The sequence below is a fragment of the Vollenhovia emeryi genome, unplaced genomic scaffold (genome assembly GCF_000949405.1).
Source record: "Vollenhovia emeryi isolate VEMERY1.0 unplaced genomic scaffold, V.emery_V1.0 DF939169.1, whole genome shotgun sequence".
Classification (NCBI taxonomy): domain Eukaryota; kingdom Metazoa; phylum Arthropoda; class Insecta; order Hymenoptera; family Formicidae; genus Vollenhovia; species Vollenhovia emeryi.
Genome location: NW_011967197.1, coordinates 193,238 through 207,778, shown reverse-complemented (window position 1 = coordinate 207,778; position 14,541 = coordinate 193,238). Strand labels below are relative to the sequence as shown.

General features: G+C 49.3%; 2 protein-coding genes across 3 annotated transcripts; one reads left to right on the top strand and one right to left on the bottom strand.

Moving 5' to 3' along the window:
• The first annotated feature begins 672 nt into the window (after positions 1-672).
• LOC105563945 (MIT domain-containing protein 1-like) lies at positions 673-3,540 on the top strand. Of its 2 annotated transcripts, none has more exons than XM_012015958.1 (5): positions 673-966; positions 2,189-2,348; positions 2,501-2,736; positions 2,820-3,016; positions 3,114-3,540. In XM_012015958.1, exons 2-5 carry the CDS (start codon positions 2,228-2,230, stop codon positions 3,274-3,276), a joined length of 717 nt encoding a protein of 238 aa, XP_011871348.1. In that variant the 5' UTR covers positions 673-966; positions 2,189-2,227; the 3' UTR covers positions 3,277-3,540. The 2 variants fall into 2 exon arrangements, with proteins under 2 accessions (XP_011871348.1, XP_011871347.1); XM_012015957.1 differs by lacking the exon at positions 673-966 and adding an exon at positions 981-1,216.
• Positions 3,350-11,485, bottom strand: LOC105563946 (protein inscuteable homolog). Its single transcript, XM_012015959.1, has 5 exons — positions 10,363-11,485; positions 8,646-8,969; positions 5,118-5,543; positions 4,687-4,894; positions 3,350-4,611 (listed from the first exon to the last, which is right to left on the bottom strand). The coding sequence occupies exons 1-5, from the start codon at positions 10,656-10,658 to the stop codon at positions 3,625-3,627; spliced, it is 2,241 nt and encodes a 746-aa protein (XP_011871349.1). The 5' UTR covers positions 10,659-11,485; the 3' UTR covers positions 3,350-3,624.
• Positions 11,486-14,541: the final 3,056 nt, after the last annotated feature.

Here is a 14,541-nt window from a genome sequence, read left to right as displayed (position 1 = left end):
AATAGAACACGCGATTGTGATCAGTCAATTTCTTAAGGCTTAGGGTTTAAATCTCTATTGTAGACTGGGACTAAGAGTACAAGACAGCTACTCTGGCCGTAAGTGCATGCAAAAGGAAATAAACCAATCGATTCCTTTGTGCATACGCTTATGCGCCTGTGCAAGTCTCTTTGTCCTTTTATCTCACGTATTTCAGTATACGATCTGTATATATTGTAGAAGGTGCGTAAAAAGTATATTAACAAAACATGATAAAACTGATGTAGATTATAGCACTAGCGTCCCCTAATACGAGACAAGCTCCTAACACGAGACAGCGGGGGTTTTTGCTAAATTAAAAGGCATCGTCTATCGATTTCATTCTTGCCCTTTGAGTGAAATCTGTTCAATAATGTTTCACCAGTTAGATCGCGCGACCTTTAATCACAAATCTTCATTCGCGCGGATAAAGATCTGCGATTCAATTTTCACGTTGCGAATCCGCTGTCTCACATTAGAAGCTCGTCTCACGACGGAGGGCTTTCCGCTATGTGTGTAACGTTATATATGTCGCGTATATGATAAGAAAACCATGATTTCGCGCGCATAAACGCGCGCGGGCGAGTCGCGCGTCGCGCCAATACCCGTTCGAAGTTCCCGCCCGGCGGTAACGCCGCGCGCGGTCACACGCCGACCCCAACCAGCGCGTGACGTTGCTCACCGATGCGAAGGGAGTAACGAACGCGCGAGCGCCGCGGAATCCTCCCGACACGAAGGCTGGCCGGGGCCCTCTCGTTTCACACCTGCCGAGCGCGCGCCCGACCCGAGATCGAATATACGCGGAGGCGCGATTCCGATCGCGCGCCGAGCGATGCGCGGCGCAGTCTCACGTCTCGCTGCTGGGCATGCTCCAACGTCGTCGACGTTCCACGGCTCGCCGCGATTAGGTTAACGCCACGTCGGGTGCGCCGCCACCGTAAACACACGGTGAGTGTAGACAGCAGCGCGCTGCGATCGCGCCTCGCGCGCCCCGCGTTAGAAAGAGGAAAGCGCGATAAAGAGAGAACCTCGAGTGCTGCCTAGGCGTCTCGAATTTCGCGTTAGAAAGACCGAGGATTCCGCGCGGCCGATTGTGAACTGTCGCGCTGTATCTTCGTGAGGCAAGGCGGACGCGTATAATCAGCCGCGGGGAGAAGCGGCGCTTCAACTTTTTCGCACGGCGGAGTGTTCGAACATGGTAATTAGTTAGCGAGATACAGAATCGCCGTGGAACTCGAGGATCTTCGTCTCTCCCGCGGAGCCCGGGGCTCTGTTTCGCGCGCGCAGCGTCGGTTTCGGCAACATTGGCAACGCCCTGAGCGAGATTCCCACGGGCTCGAAATTGTCGGGAAAGGGGCGATAACGTCGAACGACCAACTCCATTTTGTTTTTGTACTTTTTTTCGGGGGAATCTCTCGGCTCACGAACCGGGAGAAACTGGAGACCCTGTAATCGGAGACCGGCCGTAAGAGTTGGTAAACTTCTCGCGCGAGTGAGAGCGAGGAACCGCAGGCCGTCGCGCTCGTCTACGCTCGTTACGATCGTAGAAAAGCGCGACCGTCTTGCGTCTTCCTCTCTCCGGCGACGTTCGCGCAGCTTTTATCGCGTGAAAGTAGCTGCGCGAGCGTCCGTTGACTCGCGCGGCGTACGCGCGCCATTCGGGAGACGCGCGATCCGGGATTCGAGCGCGAGCCTTTTCCTCAAATTCTCGGCTAAATTGACTCGCGATCCGTTGCCGAAAAAAACGCGACGATGAGCCCACTCGCTTTTCGCGCCGCGGCAAGAAGATTCGCGATCTATACCCTCGGCATGTTCGCGTCGGCGACGCGTGGCGCCTTTCGATAATCGAAACCTGGAATTTGAACGCGAGGCCCGCGGGCCGCGCCGCGCGGTGGACGACGGGAAGGGACGCCCGGCGACGTCGTTGTGGCGCGCGTTTGGACGCCGAGGTGATTCCCCGATCGCGGCATTACCAATGCCGCGATCGGGGATCCCCCCTCGAATACTCGACGGCGTCGACGCGACACGTACGTGCGCCTGTCCCCGAGTTATCGCGCGCGCGCGCGCGCGCGCGTAGATTAGAGGCGCAGATGGGCGCAGATTAGAGGAACAAAGAGATCTCGCCGTCCGACGATTCAGGTACGATCGTGACTTATCGGTGTTTTTTCAGGGCGCGCGGCTCAGCGTTGCGAGGCGCGAGCGCAACGCGATGGACCCCGGGGCGGTTTCGATTCTCAAGCGGGCGGTGGAGATGGACAAGAATGAGCAGTACACGATAGCGCTGGTGCTGTACCAGGAAGGCGTGCAGATACTCATCGACGCGATGAAAGGTACGCCGCGCCCGCGTCCTCCCGGCCTCGTTTGTTTCGAGCGGGGGAGAAAAGAGGACGTCGCTGTACTAGTCTTGTTTTATCGTTATGCATTATCTTTATATATTATATATTACCTTTGTCAAGAAGTTGAAGATAATAAAACGATGCAGAGACGAAGGAGGCTAACAGGACGTATCTCGCGGCCAAAACGAAGGAGTACCTCGACAGGGCCGAGATTGTGAAGCAGCTGATCAGTACGAGAAAGTCGCAGGGCAAATACAGGGAGTTCACCAAGATCGAGAGTGGATCCACGGGCCACGGTTACGAGAGTGTCTTCGGTAGATTCCTGGACGGCACCGTCAAGTACATCAATATCGAGGATCCGTACATACGAGCCTTTCACCAGGTACACTTGGCCGTTCGGCCGGCATTACGTGTATAAGTCGATTTGAAATATAGTCGCTCTAATCCCCGCTCCACCCTTTGCAGTGCCAGAACCTGGTCAGACTGTGCGAACTGGCGGTTCGGAAGTGCCGTACGTTGTCCAGGATATCCCTGATCACGACTTACGACGCGAAGGAGTTGCAGCAGGTCACGAGACTCGCCGAGCTGAAAGAAAGCTTGGCGTCTCGCAACATTGCCTTCGACTTTTCCTTCTCCGAGACCCTGCACGACAGACAGATCAGGTAAGGCCGGCGTAGCTGTCGAGCTCTGAAAATTAGAAACACCCCCCCCCCCCCGGTTTCTCTCGCCAGCCGCTCACTGTTCGTCTTTTCATTTCAGATTGAGCAACGGATGGGTGATAAAAATCGGGCGTGGACTGGATTACTTTAAAGCGCCGGAGAGTAAATTCGCCCTCGGCGTGTTCGATCTGGAGTTAAGACCGTGCAATGAGACCACCGTGGACATTTTTCATGAGAATAATCTTCAGAACGCAATCAAATAGGACGTGTTGACTTAAAAATTAACAAGACAATGGTTAATATTTTTTTAAATACATTTCTTAGTAAACGTACGTGTATCATGGCACTTTTTTTAATGACAAAATAAAACATTCATATTTTTACAGTACGCATTCGTATCCTTGCGATAGGATACTCTGACAGTTACATATATATCTGTACATATTTAACAAAGATACTTGTTCTGTCCGCGTTTACTCCTCAACGATGTGATGATATACTTGTAATTATAGCTTACAATTATAAAATGTATTTACAGTCTTCTCCTTCTGCGCGTGATCCCACTTATTGTACGAGTTATCACAACAAAGTTTTCCCTTTCCAGATTTCCCTCAATCCAGTGCGCTGTGATCCTTGGCCTTCGCGATCCCGATTTGTTTCGCAGCCTTCTTGCACGCCCGCCTCAACGACCTGGTGTACCTGAACAAGCCCGTTCCCGTCTGCGCCTCCTCGTCCTTCTCTTCCACCCGGGCCTTCTCGTTTACTCGACACGGCCCCGACAGACAATCCCCGCCGCCGACGGCGACCACTTGCCTCGCGATCTCTGGCTCGACGCAGAGTCGCGTCAACGCGGCCGCCGCGGTGATCTCCAGCCGTTGGTACGCGTCTTCCAGACCCGGTGGTCTCATTCGGAGGAAAGAAACCAAGGCCACGGAGGCTCGTGCGTTCGCCAGATGCGATCGGCCCTCGGGAACACGCGCCAATTCGCCGATTAATGCGGCGACCTGCTCCATAAGCCACACGTTACCGCCCGCGGATTTCTTCACGCTTCTCAGAAGCTTCCTCACGCTGTCCTCCTCTAGTATGATCGTGGTGCATATCCTCGACTTGGACAGCTGATTCAGCGCCGCGGCAGTCAACAGCAGGGTCTGAGCGCAATTGGTGCTCTCGACCAGCTGATTCAACGCCGGTATCAGAGAGTCCGCGAAGGGCTCGAGATACGGCAGACCCCTCGCATTGGTCCACGGCGCCGTGATTTGCACCACCAAGGCGGTGGCCTCGGTCTTCTCCTTCTCGGTGGAGGATTCCGCGCCCAGGAGATCCGTCAGAATCTCGGGGCCGCTTTCCCGGGCGAAGTATTCGATCGCTGTCGCGGAACTGCACGCGCTGGCAAGAGCGCGCAACGAGAGCGCGACGAGATCGCTCGGTGTTCGACCGGTGGTGACGAGACACGTCAAGAGAGCCTTTATGCCGGAGCAGCGAGCTATGCTGCTTCCCGCGCGAGGATCCGACAATCCTAGAGCCGTCAGGGCTGCCAGAGCGCCCCTGGCCACGCTGCTATCCTCCCACGGTGCTTCCTCGAGACCTCGGACTATTTTCTGAAGAGAGATTTTTGTGTCGTTAATTCACGGCTACTTCCGACGAATACAAGCCAGCGAGATAAAAGGACCAACCTCGATGTAAAAATCTAAGCGCGTGTCGACCGTGCTGTCGACGTACATCTTCATATTGTGCAACTGCGCGAGGATACTCCTCAGACTGCCCTGCTGTATCCTGCGCGGAGGAGGTGCACCTAATTGAGAGAGGACCGAGAACGCGGCCTCCTCTATGTTGCGAAGCAGCTCCATTTCGAATCTGCCACCTTCCAGCCGAGTTATCTTCCTGCGTTATTAATGTAATTGTTAAGTTAATTACTAATTATTTAAAGTCATCGCTTTTAACATAGAATCAACGATTTAACGTGTCATTTTTTTGTTTTGCCTTGCAGTTGACTACGGATTTCGTAACGCCAATGGAAAGTAATTATTCCTAAGCAACGAGTTCGGGATATAAAGATATCCGCACGTCCTGATGCTACTTGAAGGATCGAGGAAAGTTGGCTTACTCCACGATGTTCCGATAATGCTGCTCGAAGTGTTCCGCGCTGACCAGGAGTTTGCTCGCGGCCGCGGTGGCCGCGGAAGACAGCATCTTCAGGTCCCGCGCGTGAACCTCGCCGGACACCACTCGGACTCCACCGCGCGGCAGATTCTTGCTCTGTAGCGTGCTGCCGCACTCGTTCTCGGTCACCGTGGCGAGGTCGGTCAGCCATGCCCTCATGGACGACGATTGACGATAATTCCTGGAGTTCAACACGTCCCTGCCGGCGGCGATCGCGTCCGCGGCGGCGGTGGAAGCCCGCGATTTCGTTACTGACGGCTGAACGCTGTCTTCCGGCGGCTCGGACGCGTACAGAAAGTCGCACAGACTCTCCTCCCCCAGCGAGACCGTGGATGGTACTTTCGACGCGTCGTCCCGCTTCTCGTCAGCCCTGGAAAAGAACGTTTGGTAAGTACAAAAGGAAATTGATATGAACATAACATTATTTTTCAGTATCGCTCATGCAATCAAAAGACGTTCCTACTTTTCTAGACTTCAAATATCTTTCGGATATCTCTGGAAGTCCATTTTATCTAGGTGGTATTTTGTCGTCCTAAAGTTACACTACCTTAAACGAGCCATTTGCGAATCGACGCAGACCTCGGCACGATTATTGTCATCCTGTTGCCGCGAGACGTATCGCGAGATGCGGCGTACACGGAATCGTCACCGGCCGCTCTTTTCCGGACGGATGGAAGCGCCGGGAGCGATTAGTGGAGCGATTAGGAGCTGACTAATCGAACCGCTACGGAGAACTCTCCTTTTCCCCGCGCGCGCGATGACTAATCTCGCGCTGCGCTGTATTGTAATGCGTCCACCTGCGCGCCGCCGGTGCACGCTAGAGCCGGATTCCTCGTAGATTCGCTGTCGCGCACCGAAAGCACCGGGGCCCGGCGGTTGACTCAAACCTCGCTCGGGAGCCAGCCTCGCGCTCATTCATTTACGTATTCCCCTCGTGCGGCACGTCGCATTGACTCACGTACAGCACGAATGTACACGGTGACGAACAGAAAAGCACGACCGTACAAGGGAAACCGATTGGTATCCCGACCTCATGACGAACTTAACACTCGATGATATACTCGAGACAGAGACGATCTGTAATTCGTGACGGGATTTCATTGCGGCACGTGAAGCTACAAGCACAAAAAGAGGACTTAAAGAGGACTTACTTTCATTTCTATCAATTGCAGATTAATTTTTTAATTTCTTTTTTATTTATTTTAAGGCCCAGTTTCGCCTACGTCACCTAACTTTGACCATAGTTTAATTCATCCTTCCCTTTCCGACTGTTCCCGAAAAAGAGACAAGTAATGAATTGTACTAAGGTCGCGGTCAAGCCGTCGCTACAAATGCTTCGAAGCGTTTCTCTTCTATCTTTTCTTAAAGGAAGGATAAGATAATACTTGGAAACATTCGAACCGACAGCTTGACCGCAGCCTTGATTAAAGTTGAGCGACGTTAGTGAAGTCAGGCTAAGAATTAGAAAAAGACGGAAAGTAAGTTAAATGGAAATTAAAGTTTCGGTGAAGATGGACATTAGTGCAGGCGCTTGATCACGAATCTTTTCCTCTAGCGCGAAAAGTGAACAATTTCATTGAAGAATGTTCGTCAATGAAAACTTTTCACTCTTCACGCGTTCACGCTAGAGGAAAAGATTCATGCTCCAGATCGAGCTCCTGTAAGCAAAGAAAAGGAGAGGAGAGTACACGTGGCGGATATCCGATACATATTAAAGAATCGAGTATTTTCCTTTTCCTTCGCTCCTTCGTTTTGTTAACGTCGCGTTTCGTTTCGCAAGTTCAGCTGCGTGTACATAATAATACATGCTTCCGATTTACACGATTGCGTCTTACGGCGTGGCCGGCACGATCGCTCTTTAATCAGCGGACAGTAACGCGCAATCTAATGACCGCTCTATCCGACTCCCGGACGTGTTTCGCGCGCATATTTTATTTATTAGCCATCACGAATCGCTAATCTCTTTGGTCGCGCGGCGGTAGACCTCGACAGCCCATCCTCGTGCCTTACGTGCCGTAAGTAAGTCGGTTAGCTGTGCATACGAGGGCGTGATACGCATACAATGACTCGGCGATAAGCCGAAGCACCTTCACGGGCCGAGGACTGATAATCATCCACTCGAGGCCGGCGCATCTCGCGGGTATTATGACACCCGAGGAGAGGAGCCCGATTCTCCCGCGTGCGTCATTGCTTACGACACAACATAAGCCGCGCGATACGATCCACGGCGCGTTCTACGCATGTTCGTTCTGTATTATTCGTGAAAGATTGTGCGTACGACGACGAAATTGCCTTACGTGTCGCATTCCTACCGGTTGGCTCACCCCTCCAATCTTATCGCGACGACTCCTTCGCACCGGCTGCAACGCGATTTCAAAACTTTAACGCTCAAGCTATTAATATTACCGTCGATAGTGCGGCTTTTCGAAGAACTGTACGCGCGCGTTGAATCAGACCCAATCGTACTTTCTGAGTCAGCGACGTGCTAGATGATACGTGAAATGGAGCAAAGCGCAACGCGCCTGCAACTCGCTTTATTGTTAGACTATAATTTAACTGTTACCCAAGTAGAACGGGTTCATCACAAAAACGTCAGTGTGACATTAAAATGACGATTTTTAGGTCACAAAATGATCGACATCAAGATTTACTTTGCAATGACTGATTTATGACATGCTGTTTTATGATATTCGCGATGTGTACAATAATACATTATTACAGATTACATGATCAGTCATATATTACGTTTATCTTCTATTACTCCAATTTATTTTTTATGTATAATATTTAATTAACTTTGCTTTGTGAAACAACATCATTTTTACAACATTTTGATGTCTTAATGATGTCGCCAACAGGTGCTCTCTGATGCATAAAAAATTATCAAAAAATGATGTCATCTTGATGTTTTCACGACTAATAACCCACGTTCTACTTGGGTAGCTATTAGAACCTTCGATTGGATACGTGGTTTAAGATTTACGTGTACACGTATAGTCGTATGTATGTGACACGTGTACTCGAATATCCGTGTATGTGTAAACGTGTGCAAATATTTATCAAAATATCTTTCATCATATTTTATACTCTATTTCTGCATACGTTGTTCGATATATGTATACGCATAATTCCAGCGTTCCAAGATTATATCCAGATTCTGTCACACAATTATCTAAATGTTTCCCTCGTGTCGCGCTCACGGGTATTCGTGAACACGTGTCACATTCACGTGTTCACGGATTCACGTAAATGAAGATTCTTTAAATTCGTGTACACGGGTTAAAACACGGATAAGTTAAATACACGGATTACACGTGTACTAGGGAGCTCTAGTAGCTACCCAAGCAACACGTATGTCTAAGAGACAACTTAAAGACGTCCTAAAGATGTCTGTCAGGCACGCGTGCTGTATGGGTAGTTTACCAAGAGGTTGGAAAGACCGGCCGTCAATAATGTAAGATAATTCGCTCACCCTCGTTCTCGCGACGGGCTCCCTGCGGACTTCCCTAAGCGATTCCTCGCGGCGAATATCCTGGAATCCTTCGGTGTGGACGTGTGCGTCGGCATCGGGGGAGATTCCTCCTCCTCCGGCCACGGAGAGGCCTGCTGGTTCCTACGCCTCATCCGTTTCCTCCGCAACTTCCGCCGCGGAGTCGCGTTCTCGTAAGCCTCCGAGCAGTCCGACCTCTCGGAGTCGGAGAACCCGGAGTCCTGGCTCCTGAGATCTTGACTCACGGGGCTGTAGGATCTGTTTCTTATCTCGCGCTCCTCCCCCGCTTCGTCCTCCACTGTCATTCTGGATATTTAAATTCGTCATCTCGCATCATTAACGCGTCAGTGAATATTATGTCATTAACGTAATATACTCTCTGAATGTCTTTTTATAATATTTCCTTCGTGGAGAAATGACTTTATCACCTAAATTGGCGCCTCAAATTATTTACTTTTGATTACTCGAAACTAATATCGAAGGCACAGTACAACTAGTAGGCCCACTGTCCGTCGGCTCCTGTTATCTTTGCGATCCCGATCATGTGATGCAAGAATACCAGGTGTAACATTCCCGTGGATGCGCACGATGTGATCAATCAGAAATTTGCCCTGAACCTTCAAACTGCAAAATTGCGGTTGAATGCAGCAAGAACCAATGAGCAATTTGCCCCAAAAATTGGTTGTATGCAATGTTTCCACCTTGTATTTTTACACCATGGTCCCGACACGTGGTATTCCGCCATTATTTTAGCCAGAAGTTGTACGTGCGGTAGTGCATCAAAACTGGACTACCACCTTTCTCTCATTGGCTGCTCAGAACAATGTTGGATGCGCAGAAGGGATCGACGCAAAACGAAACAAGCGACGGAGTAGACCTACTAGCTATGTTACGGTCGAAGGTGTTCAGAAATGCGTGATTTTAAGGAAGATAAATATTGAATTATAATATAACAATAATAATAATGACCCGGTGAAAAAAGCCATGTATCCAATTTTATCTAATTGCAGGGTTGGAAAAGTTTCTTTATAAAAGTATCTAGTTACAGTTACAGTAACTAATTACAATTACAAGTCACCAATTCTGAAAAGTAACGCGTTACAGTTACCTGAAAAGTAACGAATCGTTACTTTGCAGTTACTTTCTTGCAATGAAAATGCATTTGAATTGTAAAGCGTCGATAAAGGCGTTTATGCGCAGATGCAAGGTCTAATGCAATCTGTAGAGGATTAAAAAATATATAAAGTAACTATTGAATTAGTTACTAGTTGTCGAAAAGATGTAACTGAGTTAAGTTACAGTTACAGTTGGAGAAAAAGTAACGAAGTTAAGTTAGAGTTACCAAAAAAAGTAACTGTAATTGTAACTTGGTTACAAGTAACGAGTTCACAATCAAAAATGTCAGTTATGGTAAAATTTGATCAGTTTATATCAAAATTTTAATGCATCCATTTATAAGTACATCAACTCAGATGTGGTCAGATATAGTCAGATGTTTACACCGTTTTATCTGACCACAATTAACTTGATGCACTTATAAATGGATGCATTAAAATTAGGATATAATCTTATCAAATTTTATCATATCTGACATTTTTGATACAATTAATTATAATCGGATATGTGGCTTTTTTCCTTTATTAAATCAATATTGAATCACTAGTCTCGCGATAATCGCTCGGTGGACTGTTTTACGTACCTGCGAGGCGTTATACTTTCGTCGCGAATCAATGAAATCCGACACGCGTTCTGTTTGGTATTCTCGTCGCTTTTGTCGCAGACGCGTATTGCAGTAATATTCGCGTCGTCGGTCGTATTATTTTCCGATTTGGTCGAATCGTCTTCTTCTTCTATCTCCTCCTCCCGTTCACGCACACGTTCGTTAAAAGAGTAACGCGGAGGATCGTTTCTTCCCACGGGACGATCGTTCTCCAGGTCGCGTGTGGCCATTTGGTCCCAGAACACTTTGCTCTGATATCTCTTGAACGCGCTCATGTTTTCTCACTGTTTTCACTCAACAAAGCTTGCGAAACGCCCGCCAAAATCGGCCGGAGCGAAAAAAGCAAGAGAACACTGCGAAAGTTTTTATTTTCACCTCTTCAAGTCCCGGTTTTTCGTTATTTGCAGGAACACGTCGTGGACGAGCGAGGGGGCCCGATAAACGTTCGCGGTGGCCAAGATGCGCCCAGGGTGCTCTGTATTTTACTTCAACGAGGTGCTTTCACGATCCAGCGGAGCGCGACGACCCTCCCACGGTCGGTGGTCGCGTGGCTGCTTGGAGAACGACCTTATGGTGTCCGTCGCAACCCCCACAGGCCGCTGCTTAATGGTGAGTCTCGCATGCGACACGTATGGCTCTTCTTCTTCGGTAGAACCCGGCCTCCTTCGAGACCGCGAATCCCTCGCGGTAAAAGAATTTCGTTGAACGAAGCGACAACTCGCCCAGCTCGTTCCTCGACAGTTCGTTCTATTGGACGAGGTGTCTTTGCTCGGAATTCAATTTCCCGATTGAACACGAATCACTTTCCCTAGCGACTGCCGCGAGCTCGCGTGCACAGCCAACGCGCCTCATTCTAGCGGAACTCGCGACAGGCTGAAATGAGCGCGAGCGCGAAAGAAAGCAGGCGAGCCGAGACCGCGATAAGGATTGAAAGAGAAGTTAATTTATCCCGAACCCCCTTATCTTGCAGGATACTCGTTATCGCTCGGCAATGAGGGCGATCCTACGCGGATCCCGCGAAATCCTCGCGTCTCGCGACGAATTGTCACACACGTGCGCGACGACGATTGAACCCAAGCGCGCCGATGCCCCACAATCGACTGACTCCGGGGTCCGACTTCCGACTTCCTCGTGGCTCGCGCGACTCGATCTCATCGCGTCCCACCCTCTTCCCCGCCCCAAAAGCCGCGTAAGCCAAGTCGTGTGAAAACGCAGCGGGCCCTCGTCCCCTTTCCGCCTTTGTCGGGGGGCAGCTTGCACTGGGGGGCACCCGTCCCCCTCTCCCACCGTGCATGGGGCCCCCTCACGCACACGACGACGCGCGTGTCCGTGCGTAACCGTCAAACCGTAACGAGGCGCGCGTTCTCTTTAACGGGACGGCGCACGCCGGAAGGCCTTTAATTGAGCTTCGATAGGCACAAGGTGATCCGGGTTCAGGTATGCAAAGCAGATAGATCCGCGTGAATGACAGATCTACCTGCGTCTTGGCAATGCAAGCTTTTCCATCGCGGACTTTCCGCGGCGAGAACGGGCCTCTAAGGCCAGCCGAACATCCCGCAACGCGAGATAACTACGATAATGAGACCTTTCTGTACTTCTTCTGACGCAATAGCCGCATTGTTCGGCCGTGGTTTACACGGGTCGTTAAACGCTGTAAGAAAGCCAATGATTAAAAGTCGTAATAACGAGAGAGAACGTTGAGGTCAGCTTGTCCGTTAAGACAGAAAACGAGACCGAAGTTCGTCAAGATCTAGAAGTGAGGCGTGTAGCACTTGAGGGACGGGAGCATTTCATATACATTTTTCATCAAACTTTAGAAAAATATAGTGGAATTAAAAAATATTAAAGATTAGTTTCTTCAAATTGCCAGTATAATACCCAAATTTCCAATTCTATTCGACCACAGCTGGCCACACCTGTTAGTTTCTCTGTCAATGCAGAAAATTTATTGCAAAAGATATTACCTCAGCTAGGGTTTGAACCTGGACCTCTCCAGGCTCTAGGCTCTTCTCACCACCGAGGCATACGACAATATTTGTCGCCATAACAGTTTAAAGATGTTGTCTACGCATCTATTTTTCGACGTTAAACCGCGCGCCAACTAGGGTTGTCGTAAACCGAGTCGAGCAATAAAACATATTAGTATAAAATGAACAAGATTCTATGAGCGCCACATATTTCTCCTATGATGTTCATTTGCTTTATTTTCTGAACAGAACTTTAAGGTATTTAACTCTTTGAAGCCAATATGAGAAACAATCTGTTTCTTAACAAGAACAAACGTTTGAACAATACTTATGAAGAATTATAATTGCAATTAGACTCCGGTTTTTAATGAACTAGCCTAAAATAAATATTTTTGTTTACAAAACTTTATTATTTCTTAATACAATTTACTGTCGAGAAGTAAGCGTTTACGATATAAGATAAATTTCCGGCCCTATTCAAAGACACTTGGAGTAGAACTCAATGGCTATGATATAAATGTTATACTGAAAAATGAACCAGCAGTCGAGAGAAATTAAAAATAACATTAATTGCTGCATCCCCTGTCTTTTAAAAATAACGCGAATATTCAATTACGTGCCTCACGAGGCAAGAGCTAAAGGTGGTTCCGTTTCTAAACCAGAGGGTCACTAGTGAAAGTAACGTGGAATAGTGAAATAGTTTCACGGCAAAATCACTGGGACGCGAAGGGTTAATGAACGTGAGAAATGTTTAGGAAAAGGCTCGACTCTCGAGCGGCGTTCAAAAGAGAAATATATAATCCCCTTAAATACGAGGCATTTCCAAAGACGGCGGAGCAAAGCCTCGTTTGGCGTTCGTTCTCGTGCGCCCGGCCATCGTCGCAATTTTCACGGAGTTGACCACCGCAAATAAGAAATAACAATGGCCTTTGACAAGCCTCTCGTGCAAGTCTGCGCGCAGTGGAAGACAAGAAGACGCTTCCCTTTTACTTTCGAAAGGCGATAAGTCTGTCTCGCCGGGGAGACTACCGGTTCATTGGCGCAACGAACGCGTGACGAGGCCCCGAAGGCCCGGTCTTCCCGCTCTGGAGCTGGAAGATGTCTACGAAATCACACCAATGGTGCTTTTAAGGGCCAGGTGTGCCACTATCGATCCCCCGAGGAGCGCGACTGAGAACAGGGGTCGGCCCCCCGAAACGACTATGGTACCATTCACCGAGGCGATACAGCGCGGAGGCACGCGCCCGTTCGGCACATCTGCGTGTAAAATGCCCATGGTGACGCGTCATGCGTGTGCGTGAGAGCGGCTGAGTCACTCACACGTGCTCGGCGCGCGTTGCGTGGCTGAATTTAAAGGACGTGGAAGTTTAATGGATACACGCGCACGGTAAATAAAATCGCCAAGTACGGTGGCAAGTCCAAGTTAGTCGCGAGCTGAACACGTTGAGGTTCGCGGGGCGTCGAAAAGGAGATGCTGATCTAAATGAGATTCCACTATTTACAAGAATCTCCGATTCGATCTGACGTTCTATGAGCGTCGACGAGGGAGCCAAGAGAAGGCGAGAGAGAATTCGATCGAACGTGTATCTTTCCACGTGAATCGTGAATCATCCTGCGCGCAGCAGCGGTGAACGATCTGCCGGGGAAGAAGTCAAGGGAAAACGCCTCATTCACTTTGCGTTCCCGCCGTTAATTGACGAAGATCGGGGCTATCGATAAAGTAGCGAGCATCGAACCTGCTAATGGGCGTAGTGATAGCATAACGACGCGTTTCCTCGCGTCGCGATTAACAACACTCCCGTGGTCTTATCGGGAGATAACGCGGTCTCCAGCGCGATCGTTCGACCGCGACCGGTGCGCATCCTCATTGTCGACGCGTATGCGTGCATACGATGAGTCCAACTGCCCGTCTCTTCGGGGAGTGCGAAGAGGGGGGGTCCTTACGACCCCTATTATACATACCGGCATACGAATGGGGGACAGATGTGTACAAACCGTTACTTAGGCGCGTGCGTCTAAGCGCGTCCGTGCAAACCTGCACATCTGTGGCGCCCGAAACTTGATGACATTTCGAATTTGAGGCACGCCGATGATTGATCTCTGCCGGATACACGTAGTTCTATGAATATTCTTCTGAAGTGCAAATATTCTTAATTTCAGAATATTCCAATCGAATAGTCTATAAATATAT